Consider the following 23,810-nt stretch of genomic DNA (forward strand, 5'->3'; position numbering starts at 1 on the left):
TGGAGTTACAGATGATTGTGAGCCATCATGTGGATGCTGGGAATCAAACCCAGATCCTTCAGGAGAATAGTCACTGTTCTTAACAATCTCTCTAGCCCCACCAAACTAAAATTGTAAAGATGCATGATTTGATGTTTTTTATTCATTCTCAAAAGTTTTGCTGTTGTTACTATTGTCTAATACTAAGACACATCATCACCCCTATAAACCTGTTTCCCTGTGTCATTGTTCTACCCCCCATTTCTTTCTGTCTACTTATCTGCTTTCTGATTTATGGATTTCCCTATTCAGGACATTCCATATAACTGGGAAGCCTTTGTGCGTGGCTTCTCATTTATGTTTTGGCCTTTTCCTACAGTTCATCCATCTTGTAGCATATCAGTATTTCATTTCTTTTAGTTACTTAAATATTCTGTTTCTTACTATCAGTTGATGGACATTTGGGTATTCTCCAGAACTCTAGCTTTTAAGAGTTGTGGTGAACCCATGAGCTGTCTGTTCCAGACTCTGAATGGCATTTCACCAGACACTTGGAAATAAGGTAGATTTCTTATGACTTGCCTGCTATGATCCTTCCATAGGGAAGGAAAGGCATATGAAATGAAGTCTTTATTATTGTAGATCAGTATAATGAAAATATGCAGACTGTAATCATAGCTAATTGGGAGGCTGAGGCAGAAAGATTATAAGTTCGAGACCTGCTTGAACTACATAATGAGTTCAAGGCTAGCATAAGCAATTTAGTGAGACTCTGTTTCAGAAATAAAAATTTAAAAAATTTGTGGATTGCCTTAGCTGTTAGTTGCTTGCCTAGAATATGCAAGGCCTGGAGTTGAGTTCCTAGTACTGGGCAGGGGAGGGAGGAAAGAAAAGGTAAACAGAAGTAAAATGTACATCTAAAGGGTTCGGGTATAGCTCAGTCGATAAGAGTGCTTTTTAGCATGCCCGAAGCACTACTAAGTTCAGTTCCCTAGTGCCTCATAAATTTGGGTGTGAAGAACCTGCTCAGACCATGAACTGAGTAGTTCTTCCACAGGCCAGGCGTTACCTTCAAAAGTCAGTGTAGTGTGAGGCAAGCAGTCTCAATGTTTTGTCCCAAGTCTTTGTTCTCTGTGTCTGTGTTTATCTGTCTCTCTGTCTCTCTCTGTGTGTGTGTGTGTGTGTGTGTGTGTGTGTGTGTGTGTGTGTGTGTGTGTATCTGTATCTGTGTGTGCTTAAGACAGGGTCACATTTATAGTCCTAGCTGGCCTGGAAATTGCCACCTGTAGACCAAGTTGGCCTTGAACTCACAGAGTTGTGTCTGCCTCTGCCTTCCAAGTGCCTGGATTAAAGGCATGCACCACCACACAGGACTTCATTATTTTTAATTACGCTGGAGTATTAAGCTGGATGAGTGTGGTGGAACATACTGTAATTCTGGCACTTAGGTAAAGGACAAGAGGATTGAGAGTTAAGAAAAGGAAAAGAAGCAGGGTGGTGGTGTTGCATGCCTTTGATCCCAGCACTTGGGGGGCAGAGCCAGGTGGATCTCTGTGAGTTCGAGGCCAGCCTGGTCTACAGAGCGAGATCCAGAACAGGCACCAAAACTACACAGAGAAACCCTGTCTCGAAAAACCAAAGGAAAAGAAAATCCAAAATAAATAAATTTAAAATGTGAAAGGTTGTCTTTGGAGTAACAGTGCTGAAGGATCATGGCAACAGTGCCATGTGTTAGATTGTATTTCTTTCTGAGCTACAGTGGCAGGTCTCCTGGCTGTCACTCAGCCCAGGACAGGGGACAGTGAAGAGGCACTGTCATCCTGCCTGCTTCTCTGGCCTTTGCTGTCTTGGGACCTTTTTAAGAAACCATTGTCAGATTTGTATTGCTGTGACAAACTGCTTGAGAGTATCACCTTTAAAAGAGGAGTGTTTTGTTTGGCGTTGGGGGTTCAGAGATTTGATCCCATGACCAGTTGGCTCTGTTTTAGAGCCAGGAGCATGCAGTGGGACAGCTGTGCTTACTTATGGTGGCTGGGAAGCAAACAGACAGGAACCAGTCAGTATCCCTTCCAAGAGCAACCCGCTTCCTCCTAGTAAGCAGCACTTAATATACTTTATTCATGCATTTTATGCATCTTCTGTTATGCTCAAAGCCAATTATCAATTGAATATAAATGGTAAATTGCATTGAGGTTTATAATTATGCATCTGTTTAAATTCTTTATTTTTTCCCCAGATAACTTTTTTGTGGATGATTTTGCCAGATTTTCTTCCTTGGACTCCAGGGGCAAGACTGCTGCTATAGCCAACAGTATGAACTATCTGACAAAAAAAGGTAACCCATCTGACTAGTCTGGGATCCAACATATTTATTCTTTACTTAGTATCTGAAAATGTAATTCCATCTTTTTGGGAAAAGATCCCATAATTCCTTTTATTAATTTCTCTTATAATGTAAATGTAGAAAATACATACTTAAAATGTAATTCTATGTATGTATGTATTTAAAAATTCAAACATGTTCTTTATAAATTTTATGCTTATCATTAAAATTGATAGGAAAAGCCCTTCATGGTTCAAAATGGAAAACATATGAAAATGATTTTGTTTGATTCTTCGATAACATCATACAGTTAATTTTATTGTAGCACTTATAGGATAAACTGGATTCTAGAAAGCCTTGTGTAATTCTTTAAAGTAATTTTATTCAGAGTTACTTAGGCTACACTTGTCTAAAGTGACAGTTCTCAGTGGCAGACAGGTCCTTTCCCTCTGACGGAGTTGACACAATCACCCTTCCAGAGTCGTTCTAATACTACTTGCTGCTCCAGAAAGCACCAATTAGGACAGCTCCGTTTACCCTGCTGTGATCTTCCCTCTGGATTCCTGGGTCTGTTACGTTCACACCATTAGTCCACTGGGTTTCTCAGAGAGTTAATCTCTAAGGGGTCCTAGGACAGAGCTTGAGCATGGTGGGAGCTAGAGCAGGAAGCAGTACAGCCTTGTTAGCCCATGTAATCTGCTGAGTCTCCTGATGAGCATTTCATTACACAAATGACGTTCTCTTTTCTTCTACTCTTTTCTTCTTTGCCTCTGTCCAGGAATGTCCTCCAAGGAAATCTATGGTAATGCAAAACTCCAGAATGTTCCCTTCATTTTCATGATTAATTTATAGTTTCAGGACCATTGTTATTCAGAATTTATTGACATTTCATTGTGATGTTTCTGAAACCTGTGGGTAACAGTAGAGTGTAGGTACACTATATAATGTTTTCAGTCCTTTCAGAAAGTTGTGAATTAACATGAGTAAATACTACCTTGCGCTGCCCACATGTTTCATTGTCTATGCTAACAGATCCCTAGACCACAGGACAGTTAATCAATGCATGTTCCTAGTTTCTAATTGAGCTGCTTGGAAGAGTACTCTGCTTTTGTTAGTAGAGAAACTCCACTCCCTTCTGCTTTGTAGTTTTATCAAACCAGTCATTTTCTTATTTTCATTTTGCATGTTTTTCAGAAATTATTTGGTCTAATTTTAATGTTGAAACAAAGAATATCATTTTTTTTCTTCTAGTCAGTTTGTTGTTTTTATTTTTCTGCAGATGATTCCTTTATTAGGCCAGTGACTTTTTGGATTGTTGGGGATTTTGATAGCCCTTCTGGACGGCAGCTGTTATATGATGCCATTAAACATCAGGCAAGTTTCTCAGATTTCATTCTGGGGTGGGGGGTTATGGAGTGTTTTGGTTTGGTTTTTGTTGATTTGTTTCTGAGGCTCCAATCGGCTTTGTGATCACCTCTGTGCTAGTGTGGTTATTCTGGCATTTCTAATGTTTCTTGGTGTGCTGAGGGAAATGAGCATAGTGTCTTCAAAGTTGTCAGCTCCTAAGAAAAGAGTTTAAAGACTGCAAGGCCTAGCTTCACTTGAGGGAGTAGATTCTCTAAGAGAAACCATAATGAGATTCTCAGTGTAGAATTTTCTTGCATGACTGTGCATGTCCTTACTGCAGTGATCTTGCCATGTACTGCAACATCAAGAGAGCTCCCAGGCCAGCAGGTGGTGTGTGTTCCACATAAGTAGATGCAGGCTCCCAGAGGAGTGACATCGCTGCTCTGTCAACTTGTATGTGTACGATAAGAGTTGAGACATTGCAGTGCCGAGTGGTTGAGAAGAAATGGATTCTTCCTGCCAGGTGATGGGGGCGCACACCTTTAATCCCAGCACTCTGGAGGCAGAGCCAGGCGGATCTCTGTGAGGCCAGCCTGGGCTATAGAGTGAGTTCCAGGAAAGGTGCAAAGCTATACAGGGAAACCCTGTCTCGAAAAACAAACAAACAAACAAACACCCAAACAACAACAACAAATCCTTCTTCCTGGCTGTTTCACTTTGCAGCTTCATCTAGAAGTCACATTTCTCTTTGTGTCCTTTTCTGACCTGAGCCCCAAGAAGACTGACTGAAATAAGTAAATATCCAGAAATTTTAATTTCACTGTGGGGCCAAGGATCTTCACTGTTTAAGAAACTGGATGGGATACTGTGGTCAGTTGATGGTTGAGTCAGGACAGTTCATAATGATGTACACATAAGGCTCCCTAAGGGAATGGAGAAAATCCTCACATGGTCCCAGATAGGGACACCAGGAAAGAGAGTTCTAGCTCTTAAATACATATTTTTGTTGAGGTGAAGTACACATTCATATACTTGGTGTCACAAGCAAGTATGTCCTTGTGTCCACCACCCAGATCAAAAAATAATGATGTCACTGGAGGCCCCTGAGCCACTGTTTCCCTCCCTCTTCTTGCATCATGAAGTCTTGGAATGTAGACTTGTACCTGCTTCCTTTACTCAACATTTTGTGAGCTGACTTCTTAAATTTCAGTGACTTTTTCAAGAAATGATTTCTTTTCTAGTGTGTGTGTGTGTGCATGTGCATGTGTGTGTATGTGTGTGTGTACACGTACGTACATATAGGCATATACACACACACACACACACACACACACACACACACACACACACACACACACAGCACATGCATGTCTGAAGCCCAAGAAGGCCAAAGAGAATGTCGGAGCCCCTGGACCTGGAGTCATGGATAGCTGTGAGCTGTCATGTGCATATTGGGAATCAAACGAGGGTTCTCTAAAAGAGCAGCAAGTTGTCTTAACAGCTGAGCCAGCTGAGCCATCTCTCCAGCTCCTGATCCCCCCCCCTTTTTTTTTTTGCTACATTTTAATTTATTTATGGGAGGAGACACATACATACATACATGGCATGGTAGATTCGTGGAGGTTAGAGGACAGCTTATGGGAAAGTTGTAGCTGGAGAGTTTCCAGGTCCTGCCAAGTCCCCGCAGTCCCACAGCCCACTTATAAAATAATCACTCAGACGCTTATATTACTTATAAATTGTATGGCCGTGGCAGGCTTATTGTTATCTAATTCTTCTGTCTTAAATTAACCATTACTGTTAATCTATACCTTGCCACGTGGCTCATGTCTTACCAGTACATTACATCCTGCTCCTCATCGTGGTGGCTGGCAGCGTCTCTGCTTCAGCCTTCCACTTCCCAGCCTTCTCCTCTCTCTTTGTCCCGCCTACACTTCCTGACTGGCTACTGGCCAATCAGCATTTTATTTATCAATCAGTCATCCACAGCAGAAAGTACTTTCCTTCCCCCCTAAGGGTCATAGGGATTGAACTCAAGATTTAATTGACAACAAACACCTTTACTGGCTAAGGCACGTCACTGGCTAGCTTATATTCTTGATGTAAGTCCTGTTTGGTTTTATGGTCCTCCATCTTCTTCCATGTGGCCTCATGCTTTGGTTTTGTTAGATAGTTTGTCTTTTACCCATGGGGAGTTCCATTGCTGCCGGCATCTGAAGGCCATGTGAATGAAGATGGGTGAGCAGGGACCTGAAAAAAGGTTTGAGTTTTAGAAAAGATGGAATGCAGTTAGAGTATAAAATGTACTGAGGAAACATAGCACTCTTGATGTCTACTGTGTGTATAGAAATGAAGTTGGAAAGGAAGTCTAGGGCCAGTTCGTACTGCATTTGGCAGACTTAACCGTACATATCATCTGAACTTTATTTTGACTGCAGATAACTACTGAGGATGTTTAGAAGAGATATTGCTATTATGGAGCGTGACTAATGTTAATGTTGTGTGCCCTGCACCACCATCCCCGCTTGGAGGCAGGGTCTCACCATGTGACTTTGCTCTGGCTGTGTAGCCCAGACTGGTTTTCAGACATCTATCTGCCTGCCTCTGCCTCTTGAGTGTGAAGAGTAAAGACATGCATGTACCACCATGCCTGATCAGTGTTGCCTTTTCGAAGTTCTTAACATATACCTTATAATTCTTATCTCCCTTTTTGCAAATAGAAAACCAGTAACAATGTTAGGATAAGTATGATCAATAATCCCAGCCAAGAGATAAGTTACTCGAACACTCCAATCTTCAGAGCAATCTGGGCAGCTCTCCAAACACAGACCTCCAACTCTGCTAAGAACTTCATCACCAAAATGGCCAAAGAGGAGACGGCAGAGGCCCTGGCCACAGGAGTAGACATTGGGGAATTCTCTGTTGGGGTAAGGCTCGAAGGTTCCGAGGCTAGCCTGTCATTCATGTTTCTCCCCTGGGCTGATGTATACTAGTCAGAATTGGGTTTGTGATTGCTTGTAAGTCTCAGGATATTTGTTGTTGTTGTTGTATTAGAATCTTAAGAAATAATTCTGTCATGTTACTCTTTACTTTTAAACTTGCTTTAGTTTTAAAATGTGTAGGATACCAGTTTGTGCCACTTTGTTTACATGATCTTTAAAAGACAATATTAAGCAAAACAAATCTAAGATGTTTATGAGTTAGAGAGTCAGCCATTCTTTTTTTCTGATAAAAGCCTACATTTATTCATTTGTCTAGTGTTACTTATTTTTTGAAAGTGTTTTGTAGTTATAAAATTTCTTATAAAGTCATGTGTATATTGAGTTTCAGTTATAGGAAATGGCTGTCACCTGAAGTTACCAAGATTTAAAAATGGAAAATAAAGTTATTGAGAATAGATTGCCAGGTAAACAAATCAGTAGAAAATAGGAAAAGGGAATGAGCAGTTTATGAAGAGGGAAGAAAGAAGAGAAAATGGAGAATTAAGATGTTATAATGTTAATTATGAAATTTGGTTATTGCTTTTCACAAAAGCACTTTATAGTTTACTCATTGTTATTATTCATTTGTGATGTTTGCTTAATAATTGTGACTTTCCTTAAAAACGATTACTTCCTAGGGCATGGATGTCAGTCTTTTTAAAGAGGCCTTTGAGTCTTCCAAGATGGATTTCATTTTGTCTCATGCCCTGTACTGCAGGGATGTTCTGAAGCTGAAGAAGGGACAGAGAGTGGTGATCAGCAACGGAAGGGTGAGAACTTTCTGGGCTGCGAAGCTTGCCTCCAGTAGGTTTTTAAGCTGTCTCTCTCCATTGAGATGTCTGTGGTCTGCACTAGAGCTGCCCTCCTGTTGGCCGACAGGCTTCTGAGTGCCAGAGCAGAAAGCTCTGTCCTGTCTTTCCAAGAAAGTGTGCTTCTGATGCAGACCCTGGGGGCCCCTGGGGTTTATTTGTGTCTTGACCATGAGGGAGGTAGTGAGTGTGGGGCTCTCAGAACAGAAGTCAGTGTAGCAGTCTGTAAAGTAGGCCTTCCTGCTGTATGCTGAGAACTAATGCAGATGACCCTGCTCTTTCATGTCAGTTTGCTTAGAAAATTAACTGTCTGCGGAACAAACCGGTAGACAGGAACTGGGTTTTCTCAGGCTTTATTTTATTCTTCATTCGTTTTAAGATGTGCTCCAGGGCTGAGCTGTAAGACACTTTGGAGTGTCAGCTACCCAGGGCTAGCAGAAGCTTCACAGCAACTGGTGACCACCCTCTGCAGCTTGTCCCTACTCTTTACCTCACAGATCATTGGGCCGCTGGAGGAGAATGAGCTCTTTAATCAAGACGATTTCCACCTCCTAGAAAATATCATCTTGAAAACATCGGGACAGAAAATAAAATCTCATATTCAACAGCTTCGCATAGAAGAAGATGTGTAAGTTTTTATAATTAGTAACTAGTTAGGTAATAAATGATAAAACATTTTCTAATTAGAAGCTAGATCATGTTACAGAGTTTTTATTAATTTCTCCTCATTGGTCAAAGTGAGGACTATATATTGTCCAATATATTATCAAGTCAGTGGGTTTATTTCCAATTTTACTATAATAATGCTCAAATTGTCAGTTATGTTTCTGAATTATTTCTCCATTTTGAATCTGGAAAAAAAGTTCACACATGTGCAGAACCAGAGGGCCCTACTGGATGTGTAGAGACTGTCTGCTTTGTATTGGGAGGAAATGCACACCAAATGCTTCTTCTCCTTCGCCTTCCTGTGTGGGAGCTGAAGCTGTTCTCCTGCAGAGGGATGATAAGTTAGATGTTGCTGGCTTGTGATTTAATTATCTTAGTATTTTTATTAGCTAATGTCTTTTAGTATGTTTCACTTCCAAGAATTAAATTGAGTGGGTCATATATTTGCTGTGTAACAAAAGCCCCTGGTAATAGTAGTCCTTTCTGCATTAGATGTCACTGGAATGTGTACTTGGGGATATATTTGTTTAATAAGGACCTGCTATGCCGTTTCCCACAGTAGCCTCATCACTTTCCATTCCTGTCAGCAGTGCTGATCTCAGTGTCTCTGTATTCTCACCAGCACTTCCTGGTTTTTTGTTTTGTTTTGTTGTTTGTTTGTTTAAGTAGTAGCCATCCTCATGGGTAATGGTGTGGTACCCGGTATAGTTTGATGGTATCTTTGAGTTCTCATCCACACTGGCCATTGAGTATCTTTAGGGAAGTGTCTATTCCAGTCTTCATCATTTTAAATCGGGTTCTCTGGTTTTCTTATTTAATTATGGGCATTCCTTATGTTCTGGATGTCAGTTCCCTATCTTTCCTTTGGCTGCCCTTTGACCCTTTGAATAATGCCATTTTGATTCATAGTTGGAGTATACAAAGGAATTGAAGATCACCCTTTTTTCCTTCATTTTTTTCATGTACTGTTACACTGCATCTTTTAGTGATGTGTTGTCTACTTTGTCAAAGTAGCCCCTTGGTCATGTGATATAGATTTTGTGTGTGTGTGTGTGTGTGTGTGTGTACACACGCACGTGCGCTGCTGTGGATGGTGGAACCTAGATTCTCATATATACTAGGAAAGTTTTCTACCACTGAGCTACTTCCCCAGACTGAGAAAAAGTCCTTTTTATCTGACTCACTGCTGAGGTCAAGGTAAAAAGCCTCAGTGGCTTTTTGAGTGTTGCCCTTTTGTCTGGCTTGTGAAACACTTCCCTGATGCCCCACAGTTTTAGTATCTCCAGGGCCACTGTGTTTTGGGGTAGTCCCCTGTTACAGTGAGAGCTTTCTGAAGCTTGACTGTGGGTTCTTTGATCTTGGTGCTTTATGATGTGTAGGAAGTTGTTCTGTGTGCCAAAAGTGTTCACAGTTGATTCTGGGAAGTTTATGATGTGATTGGTTCAAAGAGAAAATGTGTAAACTTTGTTATAGCTGAAGTTTGTCACAACTGTTTGAATGGCTTACCTGGGGTGTTGTATTCCAGTCTAGCTTCTCTATGCTTATGACATAGATAATTCAAGATCTCCTATAAATCAGTTTAGAAGGGGTTAGCAGGCCAGTAAGATGGCACAGTGAATAAAGGTACCTACTCCAGACCTGACCACCTCAGTTTGATTCCTGGGATCCATGTGATAGAAAGAGATAACCAACTCCTTGAGTTGTTCTCTGACATCCACAACATGTAAGAGCACACAAACATACACACAAATAAATAAATGTAACTAAAAAATTTTTAAATAGAGGGGGTAGATAAAAACAGGGAGTTTTTTGTTTTGTTTTGTTTTGTTTTATGTCTGTTAACATATTAACGAACCTCAGAGGCACCAAAATGGATCGATGTTGCACTAAGGGATGGAAAAAAAGCACTTCTTGGATTAATTTGACCAAGGGTGAGCCTAACTTGAATTCTCCACTTCTTTTCTTGTATCTTCCATCTCTCTGTAGTTTGTGGTTACTGGCCCATCTATAGTCTGTCGTGTGTGTGTGTGTGTGTGTGTGTGTGTGTGTGTGTGTGTGTGGTCTCTATTTGTCCCTTTATCTGCCTTCCTCTGACAAAAGGCTTGCTCTGTATTTATTATGCAAAACAGAAAGTATGTCATGGGAAAGAATGAGATTCTTTACAGAAATCTTTAACAAGAGTTTTATAAGGGAAGTGATAACTTGATCAATCCAGTGTAGAAAACTATAAGCAAATATTTTCAACTTATATCCACATGTTGTTTCCAACATTTATGTCAGATATTTGTTGTATAAGGTTGCTTTCAACCTGTTAGCTGTTTCAGCAAACAATTACTATGACACGCCTACACATACACACACATACCTACCCCTACCTTTGGGTCAAGGGCATAGAAGAGTATATATTAGCTTAGGTTGTAAAAGCTGATTGCATAGAAGTTCAAGACTGGTAAGGTTACACCATTCTCTTAAAGGCGGGTTGAACTGAAGGGGCTGAGTGCACAGTAGGATAGTAGGGTATACACTGTCTTAGAGGATCTCAAGGGGTATTATTAACTTTGCTGTGAGATTTACCAAAAGTTCAGTCTTGGGGGTCAAGAGATGTTTTCATAAAAAAATATCACTATAGTTTTATTTTTCCCTGTGCTATATATGAGCTCAGAAATACCAGGCAGTTCACAGATCTTTTTTTAGTTGCATACTGTAATGCTGATTCTAATATTGAAGTCAGAAACCAGCATCGATGTTGAATGGCTGGTTAGTGGTTAATAGATTTTGCTGCAGTAATCCTAAAAAGTAATAGCATTATTTAAACCAGGCCCTGAGCTAGGTCTCAGTATGTTTAGCTAACATGGTTTTTACAGCAGCCTTGTAAAGTTGGTAGTACCTGTCCTTCATATGTGGAGAAAAGTAACATTCCAGAGATGATCAAGCTAATCACAGAATCATGCCTTTTGGTACTGAGTTCATGCCTCTTTTAAACCGCCTTGTTGGCATTAATTCTGTGTTTGGATTGATGGTGTTCAGCAATAATTAGAAAATCTGTAGATAAAGTGATGCTAAGATTTCATAACTCCATCTTTTAGGGCAAGTGACTTGGTAATGAAGGTGGATGCTCTCCTGTCAGCACAACCCAAAGGAGAAGCAAGGATCGACTACCAGTTCTTTGAAGACAAACACAGGTATAGAATTAATGTTGAATTTATACACATGCTTGAATATTAAACTTTTTAGGCTTTCCTTTGTCTCATATTCTTTGTTTTCCATATAAGGTTTTAGAAACCTTATATGTCATTAGAGAAATGAGAAGTTAGTGTGCGGTTTTCTTTGTATGTTAATGTTCACATATAAAATGAAGCTTCATATATAAAATTCAGTTTCATGAAAGGTGGTACTTCTAAATAAACTTGAAGTAATTCTGAATATATCTTTTTAATGAAAATAGCAATTAATGAAATAGAACAGCTATAAATACTTGTCTCTTGTTTATTATTATTATTATAAAAAACCATTGTTTCCAATAATTAAAAATGTATTTAGGATATGGAGATGTCTCTGTCTTTTTATTCTTCAGTTTTTTGTTTTGAAGTTTCAAATATGGATGAAGTTGCAAGACTTGCAAAGAATAACCATAGCATTTATTTATGCTTATTGGGTACCTCGTATCTGTAACCTACACGTCTGTAACTCAGAGTGTGCATCTATGTATTACATATATTTACCTGTGCTCACATCTCTTTTTCAGCATTTGAAAATTCATTGCTGACATTATATAACATGTCTAAAGCGTTCAGTATGTGCAGACTTGATCCACAGTACTTGAACATACCTGAGAAATGTGACCTTCATCCAGTAATGCTAATACATAATCTCTGTTCAGATTTCTCTGATGTCCCAGACCACACATTGAAGTTATTCATATCTCTTGAATCTCTTTTAATCTAAAAGAGTTCTCTGCCTGCCCCCCCCCTTTTTTTTTTATGGCATTGACCTTTTTAAAGAGCCCAGGCAGATGGTCTTTGGAACCCTACAGTGTGGGTTATTCCCCTAAGACTGGAATAGTTTGTTATTCTGGAAAACTCAAAACACCAGCTCTTTCTCTTCATTTAAAATTTTTACTTTTGTTATTTTTAATTAAACGTCTGTGTGAATATGTGCACATGTGTGCAGGTACCTGTGGATAACCCTCTGGGGCTCGAGTTGTAGGTGGTTCTGGGATACCTGGTGTAGGAGCTGGGAACCAAATTCAGGTCCTTTTCAAAAGCAGTTTGCACTCTTTCTTAACTGCTAAGCTATCTCTCCAAGCCCTTGTCTCCTCATTGATTGATTGCTTGGTATCTCCATCTTTCCCCTTCCCACCCCTACCCTGCTCTCTAATCTAGTACCTGCGCGTGCTAAACAGTCACTCTGCCACTGAGCTGCGTCTTCAGCCTCCTTCTGATTTCTGTGTCACTGGGGGCGGAGGCCGGTGTGGCCCCTTCCGGGGGGTTGCCACTAGCAGCGTGCTGTGTACATGCTCCTCTTCGCCTCTCCACTGTGCTCTGTAAGAAACAGCTAGGTAGCAGCAGAGGAGACAGTGATTGATCTGCTGTCCCATCTGCCTTTCATGTCCAGGACAGTAGGTCCTTAGTGAAGCCTGAGCCCTCTCTAGAGCATCCTTTTCCCTGTGAGCTCTGTGAGTTTGACATAATTAAAATTGCCCTAGTTACAGATTCTGTTAGGATGCAATAGAAATTCTTACTGCTGTTGTGTTAGCCAAGTATTTGATACATGTAAATCAAAATTTCTCATTTCTATTTTATTAAAAGGTTTTATCCATTCAGCTTATCACATGGATTTCTGTTTCTAATTTTTCAATATGCTGAAACTTGCTTTACTCAAATTAATCCCATTTAATTATTACATCAAAAAATAGTTATGATTTCTGCAGCAAATAAAAATAACTATACAGCCAGGCGGTGGTGGCACACGCCTTTAATCCCAGCATTTGGGAGATAAAGGCAGGTGGATCTCTGTGAGTTCTAGGCCAGCCTGGTCTGTAGAGTGAAACCCAGGACAGGCACCATAAACAAAACAAAACAAACAAACAAAAAAAACCAAAACTATGCAGCCAGGCTATGGGATATGTTCCTTTAATCCTGGCACTCAGGAGGCAGAAGTAGGTTCGAGGCCAGCCTGCTCTACAGAGTGAGTTCTAGGATTGCCAGGGCTACACAGCAAGACCCTATGTTGAAAAACCAAAAAAAGAAAAAAAAAAAAAAGACTATGCCATTAATTCTATGTGCCCTTAGTGTGGGCCTCAAACCATCAGCAACAGGGTGTTGTCTGGGAGCCTGCTGAATGATCTTCAGCCCTACAGCAGACCTCCAGTATCAGTATCTGCCTCTTAGTAAGATTCCCCAGTGATTCCTGGGAACATACTTTGGAAGGGCACAGTGTTCTTGGATGTTTGCTCTATTCACTCATGGAACTATATGATCTTCTGTCATGTTTGACTTCATTCTAGAGTTTTCTCTCACCACTACATCAAGTCCATGGTGTTGTTGGTTTATATTGGGCCATTCTCATGTGACCCTTATTTCCTTGAGTCTTCTTGCCCCCTTTCCTTATTACAGAATATAGGTGTGATTTTTAAAAAATGAATTTAATTTTTTGTATATGGGCGGTTTGCCCATGTATATACCTGTACATCCATGTACAGTGTTCATGGAGAGCAGAAAAGGGCATTGGATCCCCTAGAACTGGAGTTCAGGATGCTTGTGAGAGCACCCATGGGGTGATTTTTTTTTTTTTTAAGAATAGCTGCAGAAGAACTATCTTGTATTGAAGTAATGGCTGTTTCCAAAGCATCTCATTTGAAATAACCACCAGCTGCAGCTAAACTATTGCCACCTGGTTTTCTGGATATATTCTGCTTTGTGTTGTGCTGTTAGCACAGGGGGGCAGAAGGTCTTGCCCTGTAAAACTTGGATCACTTAGTAGTACATGATTTTGGACCACTGGGTGAAGTTGTAATCCTTTGGGAGTCCCTGCTTTTCTTCTCTTTGCATTTTCATTTGTTAGAGCTTTTACTGGGGCATATTGCTGCAACGTTAGTGGTGGTGAGCAGGAGAGATCGCTTCAGACTAAAAGGTGGCAGAGTACGCTTATCTCTCCAGAACGGGGATTTGCCATGCTTGTGCTCTATTCCACCAATCACAGGCCTCGTACAAGGGCCAATCACAAGCCTCACTTAGGTATAGCTCCTCCTATAGCTTTAGTCTCATAGTGGATGACCATTTTAGCTTGTTGCTTCTGATCTGCGTAGTTTTTGAAATGCTAAGAGGGCTGAAGAATTGATATTCCGTGTTGACATCTCCCCCAACCCCCCACTTTGTTTCCTCAGTGCTAATGTTTTGTTCTTTTGATTTTTTTCAGTGCAATTAAACTGAAGCCCAATGAAGGGGACACATACTATGATGTGGTAGCTGTTGTTGACCCTGTCACAAGAGAAGCACAGAGGCTCGCGCCCTTGCTCCTGGTAGGGCTGCTGTGGAGGTGGTTCTTATCTTTAATGAAGTAGTCATAGGCCCTATAATTTTTTGGGTACTTCCTTTGTCCCTGAGACATCTAGAGGAGTTGAGGAGTTGGACAATATCGTTTTCATAGGATTAATAAAGGCTCGTTTTCTTCATGGATTGTATATATATATATATATATATATATATATATATATATAGCTATACTTCGATGTATGTTTTAAAATGTTAACCAATACAGCACCCTAACATTTCATTTAAGGGTGTGTGTGTGTGTATGTTCTAGATCCTGAACATGGAGCCCTACACTTGCTGTGAAGGCACTCTGCCAAATGAAGTATATCTCTAGTAGCCCTATCTGGGATTTTTTTAGGATAGTATGATTACCTACTCTTCTCTGTAGATGTTAATACATATGTCTTTTTCATGCTTTTTAATGTGAACTGAACCAAAGAGCTGTTGTGTTTTCCTTTGTAGCTAAATATTCATCATTTATCTACTGTTTCCTCACAACTGAGTGCTAAACTTTATGTGAGGAGCAGTGATCTGCAACAGCCATTCATTCATTCGTTCATTCATTCAGTCAGTCAGTCAGTCTGTGTACCTGTCTGTGTGCACAAATGTCACAGTACATGGGTAGAGATCAGAAGGCATCTTGCAAGAGTCAATTCTGGCTGGGTGTGGTGGTGCATGACTTTAATCCCAGCACTCAGGAGGCAGAGACAGGTGGATCTCTGTGTGTTCGAGGCCAGCTTGGTCTACAGAGAGTTCCAGGATAGCCAGAGCTATCCTGTTTCAAAGGACTACCGTGTCTCAAAGAACAAACAAACAAAAAGTCATTTTTTCCTGTCTACCATTTGGGTCTCTGGGATCAAACTTGGGTTATAAGGCTTGACAGCAAGCACCTTTCCTTGCTTGGCCCTCTCATCACCCTTCCCGGCTTCTTTTTGGAACTGTGCCTTGAGTATGTATTTATGGTAGACTCGGCATTGGAGCTCTGCTTTTCAAAACTTCTCCAGTGTAGATGTAGTGACAGGCGTTCTCTTTATATCTCCTTGAAATGTTAAAAATGTTTTGTTTCCTAACTACCTGTGAAATAATACGTTTCTGAAGAGAAAATCTAAATATTTTGTCATCTGGTTTGCTTCTTTAGGTTTTGACTCAGCTGATAAACATGAATCTAAGAGTATTTATGAATTGCCAATCTAAACTTTCGGACATGCCTTTAAAAAGGTAAAATGCCATTTAAGGAACACTTCTTTTAAGTGGTACCAGATCTACAAGTTAGTACTAAATGCTGATAATCAGGTGGGCTGGCAGGTGGATATTGTGTTTGAAAGGACATCTACTGACTGTTGAGTTATGTCACATATTTGTTCTAATTAGACATTCTGAGAACATAGTGTGAGCTTGGAAAGCATTTAGGTGGTATTAATCCAAGCTACTTGCACATTTGCATCTCACTTTAAAAGAGCTGTAGTCATTAGCTGCCATAGATAGGAAGCTTACTGTACTCATTCTTGTGCTTCCTGGGGAAGATAGAAAGGCTTGGTTGTGGGATGGCCATTTGTGGAAGAAGTGTCACAACGACAGTGGTAGCTTAGCACATGCTCTGCTATGGGAAATGTCGTCCTCAGTGAGGGACAGAATTCTGTAGTTAGAATCTAGATGGATCCCAACAATTTTACAAAGAATGAAGAGCCTCTGCTTCCACTGTTAGCTTTACAGTAAGAACTGTTTAGTTATCACACATAATGTTTTCAGTGCTGGCCTGAGAGCACAGGTACCCTTTAGGGGTCAGATTTTTAAGAGACCATGGAAGGGTGGTCTCCTGCATTCTTCTCCCCCCCCCCCCCCCCCCCGCCCTTTTCTTGACTCTAGAGCAACCCTGGAAGGCATCACTAGACCAAAAGATGGTTTGGCCTAGTCATGTCCTGATCTGGAAGGATACTGTCTAAATCTAGTTTTTTGTTAACCTGTGTGGACTCTTGTGTAAGAAAGCCTAACAGTCCTATTATCTTTTCAGCTTTTACCGTTATGTCTTAGAACCAGAGATTTCCTTCACAGCAGACAACAGCTTTGCCAAGGGACCAATAGCAAAGTTTCTGGATATGCCACAGTCTCCGCTTTTCACTTTGAATTTGAACACACCTGAGAGTTGGATGGTAGAATCTGTCAGAACACCATATGATCTTGATAATATTTATCTAGAAGAGGTAAGAATATCATTGTTTCTAAATATTGAGTTATATATAAAATCTGTTTGTAATTCAGTGAGTGGTGATTGCCTGAACTGAATACTGGGCATCTTTGTTCACATCTAATGTACTCTTTTTACAGCAGCAGCTTAATTCAAATGCCCTTCATGTACAGTAAAGTTTTTGACATGTGTAGACGGGTGCTGCTGTCTTTGCTATCTCAATTTAGTTGGCTTTCATCGCCCTCAGAACCCGCTCCATGACTGTATTAGTTTCTTTTCTCCTTGTTGCATCCAAATGCATGACAGAAAGCCGTGTAAGAAAGGAATGATGTATTTTGACTCCTAAGAGTGGCGTCCATTGTGATAGGGAAGATGTGGAAGTGGCCTGGTTTTATGGCACTAACCAGAGCAGAGAAAGGAGAATTTAGGTGGCTTTCTCCCTTTCTTACTCATTTCAGGATCCCAGCCCGTGGAACAGTGCTCCACATTGAGTGTGGGTCTTTCCTCCTGAATTGAGCTTCTCTGGGAAGGCCCTCACCCATGCCCAGAAGTATGCTTTCAAATCTATTCAAATTGTCAATGAAGATTAATCATCACAGTACTCATTAACATTCACCCCTTATTTCCCCTGGCAGTAATGGACTTTCTGTTTCTATGAGCTTTCCTATCTGACATTGTGTATGAGTAGTTATTCAACTCGTGGTCTTTAGTGACTGACTTGTTTCACTTGAAAAATTGTTTTCCAAGATTCATGCATGTGATAAGACCTGTCAGTACTTTAGTTTGATTGCCACATAGAGTTCTATTGTTTGGATATAGTGTACTTTGTGTACTTGTGCACAGATGAGCACTGGGTTGTTTCTATTGTTGGCTCTTATGAGGATAGTGCTGTGGATAGTGTGTTCAAGCTGTACCCATCTATTACCATACGGTAAAATTCTTTTTCTTTATTTAGGGCTTTTCACAACAATTTGTAGAATCTTATCCTCTCATCTGTATTTTTGGAATGACTTTGTTATCTTCTCTCTTTCTCTCTCCAATCAAGTTTTTATAATTATAGTCATTAGCCACTATCTCAATCAAGATCTAGAACATTTTATCCCGAGAATCCCTTTGCTATCCCTTTGTATATTCCCCCTACCCCCACCACAATCAGTGAATGATCTACTTTCTAAAATCAAGTTTTTGCCTTTTCTCGACTGTCTTAAAGTCATAAAAGATGTATATATATATTTAAAACATTTATTTATTGATTTATTTTGGGGGTTGGGGATTGCCTTGCTGTACACATGGAGGTCAGGGAACAGCTGTGGACATCAGATCTCCCTCTACCATATAGAATCCGGGGATCAAGCTCAAGCCATCAGCCTCAGTGGCAAGAGCTTTTATCCACTCAACTCTCCCCCTGACCCCTGCAGATGCATTTTGAGTATGCATGTATAATATTCAGGTGGTTTAATTTTGACCTTTCAGGTGGACAGTGTAGTGGCTGCTGAGTATGAGCTGGAATACCTGTTATTAGAAGGTCACTGCTACGACATCACCACAGGCCAGCCCCCTCGAGGACTACAGTTCACGTTAGGAACTTCAGCCAACCCAACAATTGTGGACACAATTGTGATGGCCAATCTGGTAAATAATCAGTCTATCAGATGCTTCAGTCACGGTAATTTAGATGCTATAATTTATGACAGAACAGTTCACATTCTGAACTGTGGAGTGAAGTAAGAATTAATAACGGTCTAAATGTAGTCAGTGAAAAGTCACTGGTTTGGTTAAGCTTGGAAATTCCATGTCTATGCTAGTGAAACAACAAAACCCACTGCAGAGCTCTGCTAGCAGTTCCCATCATTGGAAGTTCCCAGCACATTCCCTGTCACACTTTCTCCTCCATGGAGCAGAACGGGCAGGCCTCTCAGCTTCACTGGCTCTGGGCTGCTGGAGCTTTAGCTGGTTTATTTGATTGGTTTTTTTTGTTTGTTTGTTTTGTTTTGTTTTGTTTTTGGCTTTACTTTTCCATGATTTGTTAACTACCTTTAATTTTTTTTAATTATCACGGCAGCAAGACCCTGGGTTCAATACCCAGTACAACCCCCCAACCCCCACCCCCCACAAAGAAAGAAAGGTGGGTAGATAGATAGGTAGGCATGCCCACACATGATCTGACACTTCAAAAGAAAAAGTAAGTGTCTGTTAGGAACAACATCTTGAAGTTTTAAAGAGAACTGAAATTTTACTTTCTTTGTGTCCTAGGGATATTTTCAGCTCAAAGCCAACCCAGGAGCCTGGATTCTCAGACTAAGGAAGGGGCGCTCTGATGATATCTATAGAATCTACAGGTAGGTTAAATGGTGCAGCTGCATTTTAAGATACTCAGCTCTAATTGGGTGTTATCTGGCCTTACCCCAAGCATCATGCGTTTAATTCATAGTCCTATGTAACAAACTGAGCTTTCCGGTGCCGTCAGTGGGGGTGAACTTTTAGAGGCGAGTGGATAACAAGAGCTATAAATACTGATTATAGTGAGGTTTGTTCTCCACTGGCTTCCCTTTGTCAACACTCTATCAGAATGAAGTTATTCTTTCCCTGTGATGCAGACAGCAGGCGCCAGCTTTGGATACTTGATGATGTCTGACTTTTGGAAACTAAGTGGGCTTGGCCCTGTTCAACACATTGGTGGGAAGGTATATATCTTGACCTTGAGTGGTTTACATGTACATAGGACACATGAGCTTTGACCATGAAGTCTAACTGTCAATCCTGGTCCTTGGGCTGGGGTTATATAGATGTACTCCTAGAACATACTGTCAGTAACAGGAATTGGCTTAAAGTTCACTGCACCCATTAGTTATGGAACAAACCTCCAAACACCATTTTAGAAGTTGTGGTCTCTATTTTGTTTAACACAGTTTAAATTAGTCCTAAGTTCTGTGTCAGTTTATGTAGGGAATGGTTTTCATCAGAGTTTATTTAAACATGGAGAAGCAGTATGAATTAATGTTTTTGGTTTTGATGCAGAATTTTTGCTCTCTTGCCTAGGCTTGAACTGGGTTCAAGTGAATATTCTTCTGCCTTAAGTCTCCTGAGTAGCTGAGACTGCAGGCATGTGCCATCATACCAGCTTAGTGCAGATTTCTTACTCAGTACCTATGAGAGTTTTGTACTGTAATAATATCCTTATTGAAAAAATAATGTCCTTATTGTCAATAGTAGGCTTTTCTCCGATGAAGTTATTTTCTAGGTGAGGTTTCACAAGATTGTGATGTTTCTGAATTCCCTTTCTTCTGTGTGCCCTTGTCCATCTTCCTCCTTGCCCAGCGCTGTGGTACCACACTCTCTTCCTGCTGTCTAGGGTTGTTGTATTCCTGTGCCTCCCAATTGGATGGTCTTGTCTGTAGAGTCTTCTCTCCTTAAGCTTTCTGTCCTCCTCCTGCCTGAGAGCCCTGCTGTCTGCTGAGTGACAGCAACTGCAGTGACTTCCTCATATTTAGTGACTGGAAAAAATGATTAGTCGGAAAAGAGTATTTCAAATGTTCTTCACTGCTCCTGTGCCTATAAGCAGAGCTGGTTGTACTGTGGTCTTCTTTTTTTTTTTTTTTTTTTTTGGTTTTTCGAGACAGGGTTTCTCTGTGTAGCTTTGCGCCTTTCCTGGAACTCACTTGGTAGTCCAGGCTGGCCTCGAACTCACAGAGATCCGCCTGGCTCTGCCTCCCGAGTGCTGGGATTAAAGGCGTGCGCCACCACCGCCCGGCTGTACTGTGGTCTTCTACCAGAGATACAGGATCGAGTCTGTGCTCTAAACTTGGCTGGTTGTGTTGTCTCGCGAGAAGACGAGAATAGATTTTTGTTGTTTGTTCTTACATTGTAGCCTAGGCTGGCTTTGATCTCAAATTGATCTCCATGCTGCTTCCTGCTGGGGTTACAGGTGTGAATCACCACATTCAGCCAAGAGTAGATTTCTTCACATAGCTGTTCCAGTTAAAAGGTGGAAGTAGCTCCAGTAATAGGCCTGCGTGCTCAGACCCAGGGACATACACGGTTGTTTATGATTGTCATGTGCATACCCTGCCTGAGAACTTGTCACTGTTTGCCTGGTAATCTGAAGGAAGATTCTGGAAGGAAGTCAGCTCACGTTAGCCTGGACGTGGAGATTTCTGTGAACACTTCTTTGTCCTAAAAAAAGTTCCTCCTTTAGGAACTGTTGGTTTTTGGAAAGATTTTCTATGATAAGGGTGATAGACAAACAGCTGTTGTCTGGGTATTTATTGCACTCTGGGGATTGTGATTTGTATTCTGTCTTACTTTTCTCTCTAAGCCACGATGGTACAGATTCTCCTCCTGATGCAAATGACGTTGTCGTCATCCTCAATAACTTCAAAAGCAAGATCATCAAAGTGAAGGTGAGTTTGCTCTGCTTTGGCAGCCGCTTGTTTATAGTTGGTAAACAGCCCCATTCAGTCATTGTCATGGAAGATATGGACAGCAGTGCCTCCTGTGGCAAGGCTTCAGGGACCACGGTCAGCCACTGTCTGAAGATACTAACACCTGTGTGGCTGTTCAAGGAGAGCACATTCATATTAGTTTATTAAAAGAGTGTTTTAATATTCCATTTTACTCTTATTGTTGTGAATCTTATGTCGCCTAATTTACAGATAAAGCTTTATCGTAAGTAGTATGAGCAAAGCTATAGTATATATTCAGGGTTCTCTACAGTCTCAGATTTCATGCATCCACTAGGGGCTTGGAATGTTTCCCAGCAAATAAAGGGAGACAACTGCATTTTGAAGTCAGTCTGGTATTCCATTTGGAGGGTTTGTTGGTATTGTTTTAACAGTTCTAGGGATGCTGCTTAAGGAATGTGTCTCTGTGAAGACAAGCTTCTGGTTTTCTTCAGCCAAGAAATTGTAATTTCAGAGAACAATGCTAGTCCCATTTCATACAACATGTCCTCAGAGACTTTGTCCCTGCCCCCTATTCTTTCTAAGACAAGGTCTCACTGTAGCCCTGATTGGCCTGGGACTTGCTGTGTACACCAGGCTGGCCTTGAACTCACAGATATGTCTGACTGTCTCCCAAATCGTAGAGTTAAAGGCATCTACCACCTTGCCTGGACCAGCTTTGCCATTTTTTTAAAAGTTTTATTTATTCATGTATATGTAAATGTGTTTGTATGGCTATGCCACACATGTGCAGGTACCTGTGACCAGAAGAGGGAGCATTGATATCCTTTGGAGCTGGAGTTACAGATAGTTGTGAGCTACCCCGTGTGGGTGCTGAGATCTGAACTCGGGTCCTTTGGAAAAGCAGTATGTGCTCTGAACCACTAAACCATCTCTTCAGCCCTGGCTTTGACATTTTTATATCTACAATTCATAGTGTTATTGATTATTCTCATAAGACTGTGGGAACTCCCAGTGACAATCCAAAGTAAGACTACAGTTTTTATAGGCATAGTGATGCACACCTGTAGTCCCAGTACTTAGAAGGATCAGGAGGTCAGTGTTAGCTTGCACCGCATAGTGAATTTGAGGCCACCTTGGGTGACATGAAACCCGGTCTCCAAAAACAAACACAAAATACAAACAGTAGGTGATTTTATTCACTGTCTTTTGTTGCTGTCTCTCCTCAACATTTTGAAGTTCTTTGTCTTAAAGTAAAATGATTGTAGGATAAGGAGCTATCGTACATGGTAAAACCTAAAGTTGGCCACGGAACAGAAAGAAGACTGCTGCAGAGAATCCTTTGTGGTAATAAGTCCTGAAAATGGGCTATGGCCCAACAAGCCTCTCCCAGCAGCTCCTGAAGGCTGAATTCTTCCTAGCTAGAAGTTGTCAGCTTGAAGAAATAGTCTTCTGGGTTTTACTTACTCTGTTTCTGTGCAGCTGAATTTGGTCTTTGGCTCATTGTACAAACTGAGCTTGATTACCATTCAATTCAAAGAGATTGCTAGCTCCTCCCTGAATGCGTTAAAACGTGGGTGTTCTGATAAATGTACTCCCGTTGGATACTGAGAGTCTAGATGGGGTTTTCCTATAGGAGAATTGGTTGGTTGACAGAATTGGTTCCTGTTGACAGTACTCCACGTGCATCAGTGCAAGTGAGGCTTGTGCTCATAGAGCTTCTGGAGAAGTAAGACCTGTCATATACAATTGCAGGTTCAGAAGAAAGCAGACATGGTTAATGAGGACTTGTTGAGTGATGGGACGAGTGAGAACGAAGCCGGATTTTGGGACTCCTTCAAATGGTAAATTGGCATCATGAAGGGTTAAGATTTTGAAGGGAAACTGAGAGGTGCAGACCATGCAGCCTTTTGAGCCTGGTAATGTTTTGGGGCTTCTGACCTGCTTCATGCAGCTGGAGTGTCCCATTTCAGCTGGAGTAGGGGAGTGTTTCCACTTGATTAAGAGAGGGGAAGTGCTCTTCACATAGTTTACTTCTGCTGCACACTCTTCACTCTTGATGGGTGGGGCCATCCGGGGAGAGGTGATGGTCATTGTTCTGCTGACCTCCCATTGGACAGACTGCAGTCTTTGGAGCAGCTTGTGTTCCATGGATTCCTAAATGATATGGTGCCTTTTGATGAGCCTCATTAGTACTTTGCAAGATGGCCTTTTCCTGTCCCTTCCCAGCATCTCTGTATGGTACTTTCAACAAGCCTTACCTCTAGAGCGGGAAGACACAGACACTCTCTCTTTCCTCTCCTGAAGGGTTGTGTCTACTCAGCGTTGTAAGTGGTTCTGTTTTGAATTCTGTTGTTACAGGGGCTTTTCAGGACAGAAGACTGAGGAAGTGAAGCAAGAGAAAGATGACATCATCAATATTTTCTCTGTTGCATCTGGTCATCTCTATGAAAGATTTCTTCGGTTAGTCTTCGTGATTTGTATAGAAATGAATTTTTTACAGCATTCTTATTTTGTAAGAAAGGTTTTACTTGTTGTACTGTGTGTATCTATATGAAGTACTCCTAGGGCTGTGGATAGCTTGCCA

General features: G+C 41.0%; 1 protein-coding gene across 2 annotated transcripts in view; it reads left to right on the top strand.

Annotated features, from left to right (window-relative positions):
* The window catches only part of Uggt1 (UDP-glucose glycoprotein glucosyltransferase 1), a 133,311-nt gene that overhangs the window by 82,997 nt on the left and 26,504 nt on the right, over positions 1 to 23,810 (top strand). Inside the window, exons 20-34 of one of the 2 annotated variants that reach the window (XM_042266367.2) lie at positions 2,216 to 2,314; positions 3,081 to 3,104; positions 3,582 to 3,676; positions 6,370 to 6,576; positions 7,269 to 7,400; positions 7,937 to 8,067; positions 11,192 to 11,287; positions 14,523 to 14,625; positions 15,777 to 15,856; positions 16,650 to 16,839; positions 18,297 to 18,455; positions 19,077 to 19,162; positions 21,139 to 21,223; positions 22,979 to 23,067; positions 23,585 to 23,686. In XM_042266367.2, coding sequence (XP_042122301.1) covers positions 2,216 to 2,314; positions 3,081 to 3,104; positions 3,582 to 3,676; positions 6,370 to 6,576; positions 7,269 to 7,400; positions 7,937 to 8,067; positions 11,192 to 11,287; positions 14,523 to 14,625; positions 15,777 to 15,856; positions 16,650 to 16,839; positions 18,297 to 18,455; positions 19,077 to 19,162; positions 21,139 to 21,223; positions 22,979 to 23,067; positions 23,585 to 23,686 — 1,678 coding nt within the window. The remainder of the gene's footprint in view (positions 1 to 2,215; positions 2,315 to 3,080; positions 3,105 to 3,581; positions 3,677 to 6,369; positions 6,577 to 7,268; positions 7,401 to 7,936; positions 8,068 to 11,191; positions 11,288 to 14,522; positions 14,626 to 15,776; positions 15,857 to 16,649; positions 16,840 to 18,296; positions 18,456 to 19,076; positions 19,163 to 21,138; positions 21,224 to 22,978; positions 23,068 to 23,584; positions 23,687 to 23,810) is intronic. The other variant, XM_042266369.2, reaches the window with a different exon arrangement.

This window comes from Peromyscus maniculatus, chromosome 21 (genome assembly GCF_049852395.1).
Source record: "Peromyscus maniculatus bairdii isolate BWxNUB_F1_BW_parent chromosome 21, HU_Pman_BW_mat_3.1, whole genome shotgun sequence".
NCBI lineage: Eukaryota > Metazoa > Chordata > Mammalia > Rodentia > Cricetidae > Peromyscus > Peromyscus maniculatus.